At 47.0% G+C, this 13,826-nt stretch overlaps 5 protein-coding genes across 5 annotated transcripts; 4 read left to right on the top strand and 1 right to left on the bottom strand.

Annotated features, from left to right (window-relative positions):
* Window positions 1-333: 333 nt before the first annotated feature.
* On the top strand, window positions 334-1,363 carry PCYB_011790 (hypothetical protein; the record flags this gene model as incomplete). Its single annotated transcript, XM_004220685.1, has 2 exons — window positions 334-1,203; window positions 1,289-1,363. The coding sequence occupies 2 exons, from the start codon at window positions 334-336 to the stop codon at window positions 1,361-1,363; spliced, it is 945 nt and encodes a 314-aa protein (XP_004220733.1).
* A 2,367-nt stretch (window positions 1,364-3,730) lies between these two features.
* Window positions 3,731-4,741, top strand: PCYB_011780 (60S ribosomal protein L34-A; the record flags this gene model as incomplete). Its single annotated transcript, XM_004220684.1, has 2 exons — window positions 3,731-3,889; window positions 4,442-4,741. 2 exons carry the CDS (start codon window positions 3,731-3,733, stop codon window positions 4,739-4,741), a joined length of 459 nt encoding a protein of 152 aa, XP_004220732.1.
* Window positions 4,742-5,925: 1,184 nt separating this feature from the next.
* On the top strand, window positions 5,926-7,418 carry PCYB_011770 (hypothetical protein; the record flags this gene model as incomplete). Its single annotated transcript, XM_004220683.1, has 5 exons — window positions 5,926-6,177; window positions 6,308-6,539; window positions 6,716-6,880; window positions 7,140-7,226; window positions 7,342-7,418. 5 exons carry the CDS (start codon window positions 5,926-5,928, stop codon window positions 7,416-7,418), a joined length of 813 nt encoding a protein of 270 aa, XP_004220731.1.
* A 358-nt stretch (window positions 7,419-7,776) lies between these two features.
* Window positions 7,777-9,226, bottom strand: PCYB_011760 (DNA repair protein; the record flags this gene model as incomplete). The annotated part of the gene is made up of 2 exons (XM_004220682.1): window positions 7,777-9,081; window positions 9,137-9,226. The coding sequence occupies 2 exons, from the start codon at window positions 9,224-9,226 to the stop codon at window positions 7,777-7,779; spliced, it is 1,395 nt and encodes a 464-aa protein (XP_004220730.1).
* An 849-nt stretch (window positions 9,227-10,075) lies between these two features.
* Window positions 10,076-11,241, top strand: PCYB_011750 (hypothetical protein; the record flags this gene model as incomplete). Its single annotated transcript, XM_004220681.1, has 4 exons — window positions 10,076-10,161; window positions 10,289-10,468; window positions 10,623-10,791; window positions 11,062-11,241. The coding sequence occupies 4 exons, from the start codon at window positions 10,076-10,078 to the stop codon at window positions 11,239-11,241; spliced, it is 615 nt and encodes a 204-aa protein (XP_004220729.1).
* Window positions 11,242-13,826: the final 2,585 nt, after the last annotated feature.

Below are 13,826 nucleotides of genomic sequence, written 5' to 3'. Positions count from 1 at the left end.
AAAAGAACCGTTCTCAGTTTTGTATTCTTATTACAGTGATAACCGCCGAGGAAGCATATAGTTCCCCTTTTTTTTTTTTTCGACTGATTTTTTTCTTTCCTTTTTCATTGTAGGAGAGAAAATGGGGGTGGAAAGAAAAGCATCCCAACAATAAACCAATCGAATTTAATTCGTTTATTACTGCGAAACTCATTTGGCGTAGCTGCAGAGCGCAGTGCATAATTGGTATGCCATTTTGAAGCATTCCTCTTTTTTTTTTTTTTGTTCTTTGCCAATTGGGAGAAGTTAGCTTGGAAAAAAAATTAATAAATAAAAAAACGAAGGCGGAACAACATGCATATGGGTGATGTTCCGCAGGGGGGTGAAGAAGCTGAGAAGGATGCAGCCGTAGGAGGAGAAGTTACAAAAAAGGGTGGCAGCCAAGTTGAGCAGAAGGGAAGCCATGATCTAACCGCGGGTGGTGGTGACGCAGGATGGGGCAACTCGGACGGGTGGCACGCGGAGAAGCAAGCAGAGAAGCAAGCAGAGAAGCAGGCGGAGAACACCGCAGAGGAACCCGCAGAGGAGCCCGCGCGGGAGGCGAAGAAAGTGCGGAAGAGCCTGGACAAGGCTGGTAAAGTGGAAAAGGGGAAACTCCAAAAGAAGAGGGCGACGGATGTCAAAGGGGAGGCGAAGAAGAAGGACAAAAAGGTAGCCGCGAAGAAGGACAAAAAGGTAGCCGCGAAGAAGGGGGCCAAAAAGGTAGCTGTGAAGGAAACCAAAGCGATGGCTGCGAAGGGGGCCAAGGCGACCGGGAAGGGGAAAAAAGGGGAGCCGAGCCGAACGGACGATCCCCTCTTAACCGACTCGGAAGAGGAGCTCTACAACGATGACAACCTCTTCATGCCCAGGGCGCTAAAGAAGAAGGCCCATAAAAAGGGCAACCAAAAAAGTGAGACGAGTGACCATAAGCGAAAGGCAGCGACCAGCCAAATTGGCAAAAAGAAACACGAGCAGGGGGGGCAGCGGGAGAAGCGGGAGAAGAGGAAGAAGAAACGGAATAAGATGAAGAGCAAATTCTGCACAGCCCAGTGCCTACCCCTTGGTCAGTACGAGGAGGCATTCGAGAAGGAGCTCGCTTCCTACGCCACCAGCGGTCTTAAAAAATATTTGAAGTTTTTAAAAAATTACAAAACTACCGTGGGGGTGGTGGAAGACAAGGTGGTGAGCAAGAAACCGAGACACATGTATGTCTAGCCGTGTTGCGCGGTGGTCTGAAGAACGGGGATTGCGCTTCTCCCATTTAGAGGGCATGGAGGGTGAGGAAAATGGCCTAGGTGGGTATGAGGCGCAAAAATACGTATATGACGGTGCCCACCATTAAGAGGCCATCCCCTGCGGGGTGATCAATCCCCCTCCTCCTTCCCATTTTTTTACCTCCTAAAAATACACACCTATATTCCCATTTGTTTTAAATAAAACTCCGCTTTTCTTTTAATCAAATTTGTTTGTAAAATATGTGGATAAACAAAGGGGGCAAACTTACCCTAGGGGAGTTTTCTCCCGTTACCACACATTGCTCGCGTACCCGCCCGTGTGGTTATCTACCAATGATGATATAGGCGCCCCACTTGGTAAATCACGAGACGTTCATATGCACACATCTGGTGTTTCCACAATAGGAGCTAAGGGGTGTAATCGAATAGGAGTTGAAAAAATTTTACACGTTCATTTTGTAACCGTGGTCCATCCTTAAGTCGCGCGCAAGGGTTAGAAGGTTACTTCTGTGGAAGCTATTTCTAACTTATGGTGACAAATTGGGGAGAAATAATTTATTCATAAGTCTTCCCCTCCCCAACACACTCATCCCAAACCCTTGTCATCTTTCCCCTTTTCGTGTGCACCTTTTTTTTCACTGTTCATGTTATGCACCCTCTGCAATGACAATCCCAAATGCATACGCTTCCATCTAAAATGGGAAATTAACCCGTTGAGAAAAATCGCCATAAAATTGCAAAGATTTATTTTATCTTACTTATGTACATGGCCTGCTTCTTCCTCCGAGGTGCGTATCTTTTCTCAGGAGCAAATTTTAATTACGTTGGTTTCTCCCCGGGGGGGTGATGCAGCAAAGGTGTGGGGGGAGTATACCGTGTTCATTCGGCTTGGCCGTTCTGCTCCTTTGCGATTTTTCTAACATGGCTTCTTTCGCGCCATTTTTTTACGCCATTTTTTTACGCCATTTTTTCCCGCCATTTTTTCCCGCCATTTTTTCGCCGCCACTTCTTCACTCTTTCCGTTCTCCCAGGACAAACACAGCACTTATATAATATATATACAACAGTGCGGAACACTGCGCTAAGGCAAGCCGTGACGGTGCAGCACGCACAGCCCACCCCTTTAAACTCGAGCTTTTCCCCCAACGCCTCGGCTCGTCTCACTCCCCTTGTCGCGTACCTTTTTCTTTGCAAAAATGGGAAAAAAAAAAAAAATGCTTCAACTACTACTCAAATTTTATGGTTAAAAAAATTCCCTTTGAAAACAAAATGATGAGGTAAAGTGGCTCATACTGTCCCTCCTGTGTTAGCTAAAAATTGTGCCTTTCGCTTTTTTGCAAATGGGTAGGTATGTAGGTAGGTATATAGGTAGGTACGCACGTAGGTAGGTATGCACGTGGGTAGGGGCGGTGCTTCGAAGCCTTGGAGGAGTATCACTCAGCAGCGACGTTTTCCGCCCGCCTTCTGCTAAATGGGGGAGATGCCCTTTTTCGTACCTCGGTGCATTTAAAGCGGGGGTGCTGTCGCGTTGTCGTCAGTATGAAGAAGTATATATATACTGACGCGTTTTCATTAACATGTCGTTGGGGTTGGATCATCTTATTTTGGTGGTAAAGCCAAGGCAGCCACAACAAGGGGGCAAAGCATATGCGTATAAACCCAAAACGTGCACGTGCGCACCTACGTATGCCGCATATTGGGAGCACCAATCATTTCCTCCTCCACCCCCCCTTAGCATATATAATACCTCCCCGTCAACATTGCGATGAGTGCAGGGGTCAGCAGCTGTCGAAGGGAAAAACGCCCATTTGGGGGGAGGGGTAGGTTCCCCACGTGAGTATAAGCCGTAGCGGTGATGGAAGCGAAACGGCGCTCATACCGGTATGCACAAATAAATGCGAGAAAAATGCAATGCACAAAAATACTCATTTTATTAGGGTAACCTGCGGCAGAACGAAAGCATCATTATTGTATGTAACTTACGTGTACGTTTTCTTTTTTTTTTTAATTCGCCAATTTAAAAAAAAAAAAAAAATTTTATCAATTACGCTTATGACCTTTTATACACAGCTGCGAAGAAAGAAAATTATATATTTTTTTTTTGTAAGCATAAAAAAAAAGAGGAAGCAACTCACGTCGTGCTTATTCATCCGTACGTTCAATCACACGATAAGATAAGCGTTAGGCGCCGTTCGCAGTTTATACTTACGTTTATGCGCGTCAGCAAGCTTAGCCATCGACATCGGCATCATCATCTCAATCACTATCGCCTTGCCTTCAGTTTTACCAGTTCGGCTCGTCCGCCATCCGGGAGTGAAACAGTCGCGCGGCAAATCATATAATTATATACCCGCATACTTACGCAACTCCTTTGCCGTACGAGTTAGGGAGAAGACTTCCCCCGTTCACGCAACCTTTTTCGGGAGCCCACCCTTTTGCTAAACTTGTATCCCCTCCTCTTCTCTTTCTTCAAAATGGCGCAACGAGTTCATTATCGTAAACACAATCACTACAACACCAAGTCGAACAAAGTGAGGCCCATAAGGACACCCGGGGGCAAGTTAACTATCCATGTAGTGAAGAAGAAGGCCGGGAAACCAAAATGTGCCGACTGCAAAACGGCCATTCAGGGGGTAAGCGCAACGAGGGAAGAAGCGAAGTGGCTGACACGAGAGCCAGCGCGGGAGATAGCAGTGGGAGGAGAATGCCAAAGCAGATGGGGCATACATGCACATGGATACACAGGCATACACATGCGTATCGAGTTTCTCCCCTAAATTTGAGACCAACGAGAGAAATACGTGTTACGCCCTGTCGCGCCATTTCCCCGCGCACCTGTTTATGTATACTTCATGCGTTAGTGTTTTGCTTGTTCGTGTTGCCCATTTGGCTAGTTTTGTCCTTTTTTACCTGAACAGTTCACATTTTTTTTTTTTCATCCATAATACTTTGCGCCAATTTTTGTGCATAATTTTATGAACAGTTCATATTTTTTTTTTTTTTTTTGCACACCATGATTGAAGCATTTTTATGTTGTTTCGCGCAACAGCTTGTTCGTTACGTCATGGAGGACATCCACAAAAACGGATGTTGCTGGGCGTTCATGTGAGGGAGTAACTTCCCTTTTGAATATTCGCAACACATAATTATCCTCTTTCTTTTTCTTTTTTTTTGCCATAATGTAGGTTAAGGCCCTGAGACCAGCAGACAACCGCCGAGCGAGGAAAAAGGATAGAAAAGTTTCCAGGGCCTATGGAGGCTCCATATGCGCCAAGTGCATTCGAGAAAGAATCATGAGAGCTTTCCTTTTTGAGGAGCAGAAATGTGTTCGACAAGTATTGAAGGAAAAGAAGAAACAGGAGAAAAAGGTGAAGAAGGTTAAAAAGGAAAAGAAAAAATCAACAGCCAAGGATGCAAAGAAGACTAAGACTACAACTGATAACAAGAAGCCTAAGAAGGTCGGTGATAAGCGAAAGGGCAGATGAATGAGAAGCGCGTGTCTCCCAGCACACACACACCCCGCTAGGGAAATATACATGTTCAGGAAAAGCAATGATATAGACAACCCCACCGCACACAGACCCTCTTGCGGAGAGAAAGTCAGAAATATGATATGCGCACAACATGTGGTGGCTCACCGTCCGCGTGAGCTCCCCGCATCTTTTGCAAACTCCTCGCCCAAGAGCATGGGCACATGTGCAGTGTGCATATTCGCATAACAGTTTTTTCCTCCCTTCTCCCTTTTTAACTGCTCTACTTTCTCCCTTTTTTTTAACTATACCCCGCTGTTCCATCTCTCAGTATATATGTACCAAACTTACATAAGTCATTTAAAATTTTTTAATTAAGCGCTCAAAAAGGGAAGTGCCAAAGGTGAGAGGCGCACACGCATTCTTGCAACGGATGTGGCGTCATGTTGCTTCTTCCAACCCGGCTGGTAGTGACTCCACGGCTTCGTCAAAATGATACTTCGCTTCAAAATTAAAAGGAAAATGAAACTTAAAAAAAAACAAAAAAAACTCTTCCCATTGAAATGCCTTCTTTGAGTATTCACCTGAACGGTTTGGCGGTAACTACTTTTTTTTTTTTTTTTTTTTTTTTTTCTCTTACCTTTTAGTGTTCACATTTAGCAAAATCGTCTCGTAGCACCACCTGGTGCTGTTACTCCAATTTGTAGTAACGTGTAGGGGAGAAACTTCTCCCTTCATTAAAAGGTTTTAAAAAAAAAAAAAGAGGGGTGAAACTTTTTTTTTTTTTTTTCCCTTTCCTGTGTGATACGCTTCCGCAAATTACTAGCACTACTATGGTGGCTTCCCCAACTTGATGGCCATTTTGGGAGAAAAAAAAAAAAATTGACGTTCTTGTGTACCTCCCCCTTGTGTATAGTTGCCTTCTCCACCGAGCAAACCCTTTTTGCTTCCTTCCATTGTGGGCCCTGCAGTCGACTATGCGCTTGCTGCAGTTCCTTTTTTGAGCACACCTCGTGGGGGGAGAAGCAGGTGCATGGCAAGCAGGTGAACTGAACGTAGATTTGAGGGGTGGGCTATAACGGGGAAGTGCTACCACACGGAGCGGTTGAGTAGGACGCGCTAGGGTAGATCGCACTAGGGCAGATCGCACTAGGGCAGGTCGCTCTACGGCAGACCGAAGCACACACTCCAAGTCAGAAATGTCTGCGACGAAGATACCCCTTCCCATTTTATTCTTCACACTTATGCTACGTACGCTGTTAATAGCTAGCGAAAGTAAGCACTCACAAAATTGTTACATACTAAGTAGGAGTTCGCACAGCAGCACGCTAGAGACAAACCGGATAAGCAATTCTCTCTACATCAAGAAGCGGCTCGTTAGGTTGAGGCGGGGTAGGCAACGTGTTCCTCCTCCGCGAGCATCTGCATTCCTCGTTTTTGACATAATAAAGGTAAATCAGAGAATTGGGTGGCTCCTCCTCTGAGATAGAGTAGATGGGGAATTGTTTCAAGCAGCACCGGTGTTGCCATCTTTTTCTCTCCTCTCTCCCCGAACACATATATAACCCACCTTTGTCGCAGATTTTCGGGAGGCTGTCCGACCAAGAACTCCTAGGCCACGTCATTTCACACAACAACGACTTTATAGAGCTCAGCAAAAATCCAAAAAAAAAATGGGAGAAATTATTCCTTCCTAAAAACGACAGCTTAAATTTCGAAGCTTTTAAGAACTTTTTGAGACAGGCTCCATTCGAGTGGCCCCTAACCATCAACTCTGGGCAGATAAGGAACCAGGGCTCGATCAGCATCCCGGGTGGGTCCCCAGGGTGGCAGTCACGCCGCAGTGGTTACCTCCCGCACGTGGCGCTTGCGTCTCGCCTGCCTTCGCATCTCACCCGCTTTGACCGCTTTGACCGCCTTGACCGCTTTGACCGCCTTGACCGCTTTAACCGCCTTCCCATCTCACCCGTTTCCCCTCCCCCACGGCAGTCTCCCCCATCGTTTATGTAGAGAGCTGCCGCAAAATTAGCGAGCTCCTCAAGGGCAAAAACAAAAACAAGGGTGTGAACGCAGGCACCAGCACGGGAGCGAAAATTAATTTAAAAATTATTAACGACTACGTGAGCGAGCAACCCATCTCGAACGATGCAATACGTAAGTGAATCGACGAACGGAAAGGACGAAATATCTGGAGTTGCAGTGCGGGAAATAATAATCGGCATGCACAGCTGCCAATTGGGGATCCCTTCGAGCACTTATATTTAATTTACTACTTCCCCCGCACATGCCTCCCATTTACTTCCCCCGCACATGCCTCCCATTTACTTCCCCCGCACATGCCTCCCATTTACTTCCCCGCACATGCCTCCCATTTACTTCCCCGCACATGCCTCCCATTTACTTCCCCTTGCAGAGTGCGTCTTTTCCTCCTTTAGTGACCTTCCCGAGCTAACGAAGGATCAGTTTATAAACAAAATTCACGAGTGGGCCCCGTCAGATGGTTGGCAAAATGAACAATGTTGACCTTGCCTGGTCATGTAAAAATGGAAAAAAGGTCAGGCATCACCAAATGGGGTCACTTAGCTATTTTTTTTTTTTTTTTTTTTCCTCTTTAGGGATAATCGACTGGTACACGTTCGTGTACAACCTGAAGGAGGAGCCCTCGGACAACATAAAAAGATTTTTTGACTAGACTGCGATGTGAAGAAGACCATCTGAAGTGCATCCGAATCTTGCATGGAGTAGCGGCACCGTTCGGTGGAAGCCGAGCACGGGGGTGAGCTTCTCTCCACTGTGTAACGCGGTCTTCTGTGTGAAGTGTACCTCTGTTGCTTATATATATATGTATATTTATTTTTTTTTTTTTTTTTTTTTTTTTTCTTTCGCGGCCTGCTTGAACGGGCGGATGTGTTGAGACTTGCATTCCATGTGAAACCAGTTAGAGTTGTCCATGCCGCTGCCAATTTCGCTGCCAATTTCGCTTCCAATCTCGCCGCCAACCTCGCTTCCAACCTCGCCGCCAATTTGGCTGCCAATCTGGGTGCCCCCCCTCAGAACTGCATGTACTCCAGCTGGTAGGCGCACTTCCTGCACCTTTTCACGTAAAGGGAATCCTCCATGTTGGTGCAAATTGGAGAGTCAAACTCATGCTGATTGTTATCGCAAATGATTTTTTGTTCCTCCGCTTTTTTAACCTTCTTACTGTAGATGCTCTTAGGTTTAACCATTTTGTGCAGGTCCTCCTTCCGTTTCTTTGTCGACTGAGGAGTACCCTGTGCATTCCTAAATGATTTTAGTACTTTGGAGGTATACATCTGTTTCACTCTTTCCATGGATCCATGTTTTCGTATTGCAATTTCTTTAATTTGAAAAAGAAAATAAAGCTTCATTTGCTTGGAGTACCCACGTGGGTTCTTTGTACACAAAAGAGCTAGCTGTTTTTCATACTTAGACAGGTCATAATGGTTAAGGCAATATTTTCTTACCAACTTACTTAGGGATATCATTTTGAAATTACTGTCTAGCACTTTGCAATCGTAGCAGACGTATATATTTATTGCACATAAGGGTTTATTTAACTTCTTTTTTTTATTGCATAGGTAGCAGTATTCTTGTAAAATGAGTTCTTCTCCGTTAGTTCCAAGTTGCCGTTCCACACTGAACATAAATTTATCCTTATTTTTTTGGAATATTTCGTTTATTTTCTTTACAGCTTCGTCGCTTTCGTTTAGGTGTGTCAGGTCGGTGCTACCACGCATGGCGGCACTCCCCTGCATCAGCTTTAGTAAGGCATCCCTCAGGTTGGAGTCTTCGGAGAGGTGTTGTTCGGTGGTGAGCTTCCCTTGGGGGGGTCTCTCCAAAAGGGGTCGCTCCAAAAGGGGTTCCTCCCCCCCGGAGCCTTCTTCCACATAGAACCCCCCCTCATTCAACAGCTCCTCCAGTTCCGCACCCCCTGCGGTTGCATTATCGCGTGCTCTCCCCTCCCCGGGGGTAACAGTCTCCTTGCCTTCCTCCACCGGGACGGCTGTCTCTTTGCCTTCCTCCACCGGGACGGCTGTCTCTTTGCCTTCCTCCACCGGGACGGCTGTCTCTTTGCCTTCCTCCACAGGGACTGCTGCCTCTTTGCCTTCCTCCACAGGGACTGCTGCCTCTTTGCTTTGTCCCGCCTCCCCCCCATCCGATCTGACCCCACTGAGCGGCAGCATCACCTCCTGGAGGAATTCCTGCAAAAAGTTCTTCCTTTGGAACTTCAAATAAAAATTTATGTGCGGTAAGTCTTCCCCATAGTAGTCTATTTCGTCCTTTAAATTCTGTTCATACAGGATGGAGTTGTAATTCGCTTCTTCCCTTTCGTTCTGCGAGTCATCACTGTGCGCCATGGTCCTGGTGGGTCGGCCCAGCTGCGCTTACAGTCAGTTTCTTCCTGCTAGTTTCCTCCAGCCAGTTTCCTCCAGCCAATTTCTTCCTGCCAATTTCCTCCAGTCTGTTACTTCTTCTCATTCGCATCGGTTTGGTTGCCTCCCCTCAAGAATGTGTCCGGGGGAGGGCGGCATACTCACGGATATACGTGGTGCATGCGAGGTCCATTAAGGTTCGCTCTCCCCCTTGGGTACTCCTCCAAAAGGGGAAAAAAAAAAATCCATGCGTGCCTATTTTCCTTAGCCCGGTTTGTTCCTCTATAGTGCCTATTATTACGGGGTCGGTACTTTTGCTGACGGTTGGAGGTCTCCTCTGTGCAAAGGGGGAAGAGGGGGTATAACCATGAATGCTTCGTACATAGAAAAAAAAAAAAGTCACTCATGTGAGTGCACATATACTTCTTGTATACATCAACATATAGATATACGCAACGCTTCCTTTTTTTTTTTTTTTTTTCTCCGCATGCCGCTTCACCACCCCTATGGATGTTTGTTTATTTAAAAAATTTAGCCACCTCTTGCGTGCAGGGAGTGACCTACAAAAGTTGCATAGCTTTCTCGCTAATCCCTTTGGACACTCTCCTGCTCATGTTTGCGATGCAGGAGGGCCACTCCCCCTTCCTGACTCTATGCATGTGAAAGCACATCGGGAGAGAAAATTCGATCAGGTGCGAACTGATTATGCCACTTGGAGAGCAGGGGTTATCCTCCCCTTGGGGTGAAAAGAATGAATAGGGAAGGGGCGAATAAGAAGCCAAAAAAAGGTGGCCCACCATGTGACAACAAAAAAGGGAATCCCGATTTATAACTCTCCCTTTGGAGCGGCCCCCTTTGACGCGGCTCCCATTGACTAGGCCCCCATTTATAGCTCTCCCATTGACGAGGCCCCCATTTCGCTTCCCCCCCACATGTGAACGGCAGAACGCGCAAAATGAATTGCACCGTCTTGTTCCTTGTGGTGGCGGCCATTGTGACGGTGCTGGACCGCTGGGAGAAGATCCCCAAATTTTACGCAAGGTTGGAAGGGCTAACGTTCCCGTGCATGGTTGCCGTTGCATCCACTGGTGCAGTCGCATTGGTGTGCTTATCCCGACCGCTCACATGATACCTCGCATGATCCCCTTTCGCTTCACCCCCCCTCCAGGAAGTTAGCCCATATGTTGTGCGGCCTAATCATCCTCCTCTTCGACATTAGCATAAACGGTGATAGAAGGTCGACTCAAGTGAACGATCCTGTCAACAGCGGGAAGGGAAGCCACTGCGTCCTGTTCATTTATTTGATAGCTGTCACGTCCATCCTCCGCTGCTTTATCTGTCCATTCAGGTATGGCCCTGCGTGATTCCCCCGCGGGAGTTTTCCATCCCCTCAAATGTGGCCCGTCACCGCTATAACATCATCACCCCTATAACATCGTCACCCCTATAACATCGTCACCTCTATAACATCGTTGCCTCTTCACCTGTTTACCGCTCCACAGATTTGGCGTCTACCGAGACAAAGGAATCATTATTTACAACACAGTCGTGTCCCTTTTTTTTTTCTTCAAACTTCCGCTCTACGTGTTAACGCCCATCTTTTTTGCAGACCCGATGGCGGCCATCGTGGGCAGGCAGTTCCCCGCCTACTCCATTTACAAGAAGAAAACAGTGAGTGAGGGAGAAATCGATCCGAGTGGTTTGCGCGCTGTCCCAGCGGGTGCGTCTGCTAAGTGAATTGGCAGGAAGGACCACCATCTCACGTTGAGCTGTACGATGTGGCGGCAGTTCGGTGGGCTACTCACCGTGTTGCTTCGTCGCTTCGTCGCTTCGTCGCTTCGTTGCTTCGTTGCTTCGTTGCTTCGTTGCTTCGTTGCTTCGTTGCTTCACTGCTACACCGCTTCACTGCTTCACTGCTTCGTTGCCCCTTCCCCCCTGCAGCTACACGGCACCCTGGCCTGCTTCTTCGTGTCGCTCGTGTCCCTCTACTACGTGCAGAATTACCTGCACACGATCCTCTTGGGCTTGGCCCTCTGCCTGCTGGAACTCTTTGGCGGATCCCTAGACAACCTCTGCATGTGCTTCCCCATCTTCATTTACATGATGTTTTTTAACGTGTAGTAGCTTTGCTCTTTTGTCGGTCCATTGCAGTCAACCCGTTGCTGCGTCCCCATTGCAGCATTCCCGTTACCGCTTACCCCCTTTGTGAAAGCAGATTATCCGTCCGCCTTCCAGCGCAGCGACACATGTGTGCGCATGCCATCTTTTAAAAAAAAAAAAAAACCACGTGGAAAACGAAAGGACAAAAAATATCAAGTGACGACCAAATTTTGTCCCCCTTTTTTTTTTTTTTTTTTTTTTGCAACGTTTTTTGTGCACCACCTCCACGTTAACTTCCACCGCCCATTCGAAATAATGAACCTCTTTATTTTTAAAAATAAAATAAAATTCCCAACTGTGCCTACGCAAAATATGGTAAGCATCGTTTTCGAAGTGAGCCGCGTGGGGGAAAGGAGTCCCGTCCCTCCCTGCATGCCAACGTTTCGTCGGAAAAAAGAAAAGAAAAGAAAAGAAACGAAGGCATTAGGCATAGTACACTCCTTTATGGAGGGCGCCAAAGCCTTTCACGTGGAAAAACGACAAAAAGGATCCCACAAAAATGAGGTGGGTTCTTACTCCGGTAGCCGTTTCTACCATCACCCTAAGACATTAATTGGAGAGACAACTCATTCATGACATCACCCGAATGGTGAATTTTTTTTTTTTTTTAAATTTCATAAGTTCGTTATATGATTTGTTAAAAAGGTGACAAAAAAATAAATAAAAAAAAAAAAAAAGACGCGATGATTGAACCGCTATGCAATCTGACCAGGTGAGCGCACCTCTTGGTGGTGGTGGAACGAAGGAGTAGGCAAGTAACATTTTAGGAGGTAGCAGCCAGCCTGGCTGACTTACTTCCTCCTGTTGGTGCTCCTCAGCTGGTACTTCCTGCCACCTTCCTCTGGCACACTACCGTTTACGAACATATCGTTTCCCGCGCTGCTCCTTTCCGCGTGGGAATTTTTGCTGCCAGCTTTGCTCTTGCTTCCTCGGATGCTTTTATTTCCACTCGTTCCCTTGTTCGTTTTGGTTTCAGTCTTACTTCGGCTCTCGCCTCTGTTCGCTTCTTTTCCCTCCCCTTTGCCGTCCCCTTTGCTCGTGGCTTTTTTCCCCTTACTGATTCGGCCCCTAGCTGTTGTTCTCCTTCCCTTCGGAGTCGCGGCAGCGTTGCTGCTTCGGGCGTTTCTCGAAGTTTGGCTATCCACCGATACGGGGTTGCTCTGCAGGGAGCTATCGTTAGCGGACTTTGAAACTACCGAAGATAAGGTGTCGCCCACGGGGGCGTCTTCCTCAGCGGCCTCCATGGGAGACACCTCCTGCGCCAACACCGCCGGTTCGCTTGGGGATGCCAGCGACGATTCTTCGTGCTCCACGAGTGATGGTTCGCTGGGGGCCACATGCGACGCCTCCTGAGCGGCGATGGACTCCTCTCCCAGAATAGAGATAAACACGCCCTCCTCCGCAATCTCCTGCAGGGTTGGAGATAATTCCTCATGCGCTACCTCTTGTGCGGCTGAAGAGTTCTCCTCCTCCGCTACCTCCTCCACGGCTGGAGAGCCCTTCTCCTTCTCCTCCCCCTTCTCCTCCCCCTTCTCCTCCCCCTTCTCCTCCCCCTTCTCCTTCTCCTCTCCCTTCTCCTTCTCCTTCTCCTTCTCCTCCCCCTTCTGCTCCTCCTTCTCCTCCCCCTGAGTGGCGCGTGCCCGACCCCCCCCGCAGGTGAACAAGTCATTCAGAATGAACTTTAGGTTTTCCACCTCGAGCAGAAGCGACTTGCAGTTTTCATCGGAGATACCAATTTCGCGCTCCTTGTCCTTCACCAATTTTTTCAGCCGAGCAATGTCATTCTGATATTCCCTCCCCTTCATGATATTTTCCTCCACGACTTGGTTGTAGCAATTTTTTGTAAAACTCAGCTCGTTCAGGACGTTTAAGTGAAACGAAAAGAGGTCGTTCAATGACTTGAAATTCATTTCCTCCATGTATTTGGTTGTCTCCTCATTTGGGAGATCCTTTCCACAGTGTGTCTGTCCTTTATCCGTTGTCTGTTCCATTCGACTCTCTTTTTCACTCTCCAAATGTAGGACCTTTTCCAGAAGTATATTTTTTTCCATTACGACTTCGTCGAACAGGAGAGTATCCATCCCCACTGCCTCTAATGCCCCCACTGCATATGAGTCCTTTATATCTGTTGCTACCTTCTTTATGTCAGCTATTTTTTCTTCCCAATTAACACCACTCAGATCGTCACAAAATTCGATCTCTTTTATTATTTCTTCCATCCTCTGCATGCATCTATCCACTTGAATACTTTTCCTTTCGTACGATTCACACAGCCTTTTGTAGTGATTTATTTTGTCATCAAAATATATGGCTTGCTCTCCAAGTACTTCTATTTTTGCATTAATATGATTCATCATGAGTTCGTTTTTTTTTTCAAGTTCTTCCTTCTCTACCATCGTTTCTACAAACTCATCGTATAGCTCTCCGTACATCATCGCGTCTTTTGGCTTTTCCCCAAGTTGGATTTTTTTTCCTTCACTGAGCATCATCATCGTTGCCTTTTCTTTATCTTTTAACTCCCCGAGTGGGGGTAACTCCTCTTTGTT

Source organism: Plasmodium cynomolgi, chromosome 1, assembly GCF_000321355.1.
Source record: "Plasmodium cynomolgi strain B DNA, chromosome 1, whole genome shotgun sequence".
NCBI classification, from domain to species: Eukaryota; Apicomplexa; class Aconoidasida; order Haemosporida; family Plasmodiidae; genus Plasmodium; species Plasmodium cynomolgi.
This window is presented reverse-complemented; position numbering and strand designations above follow the sequence as displayed.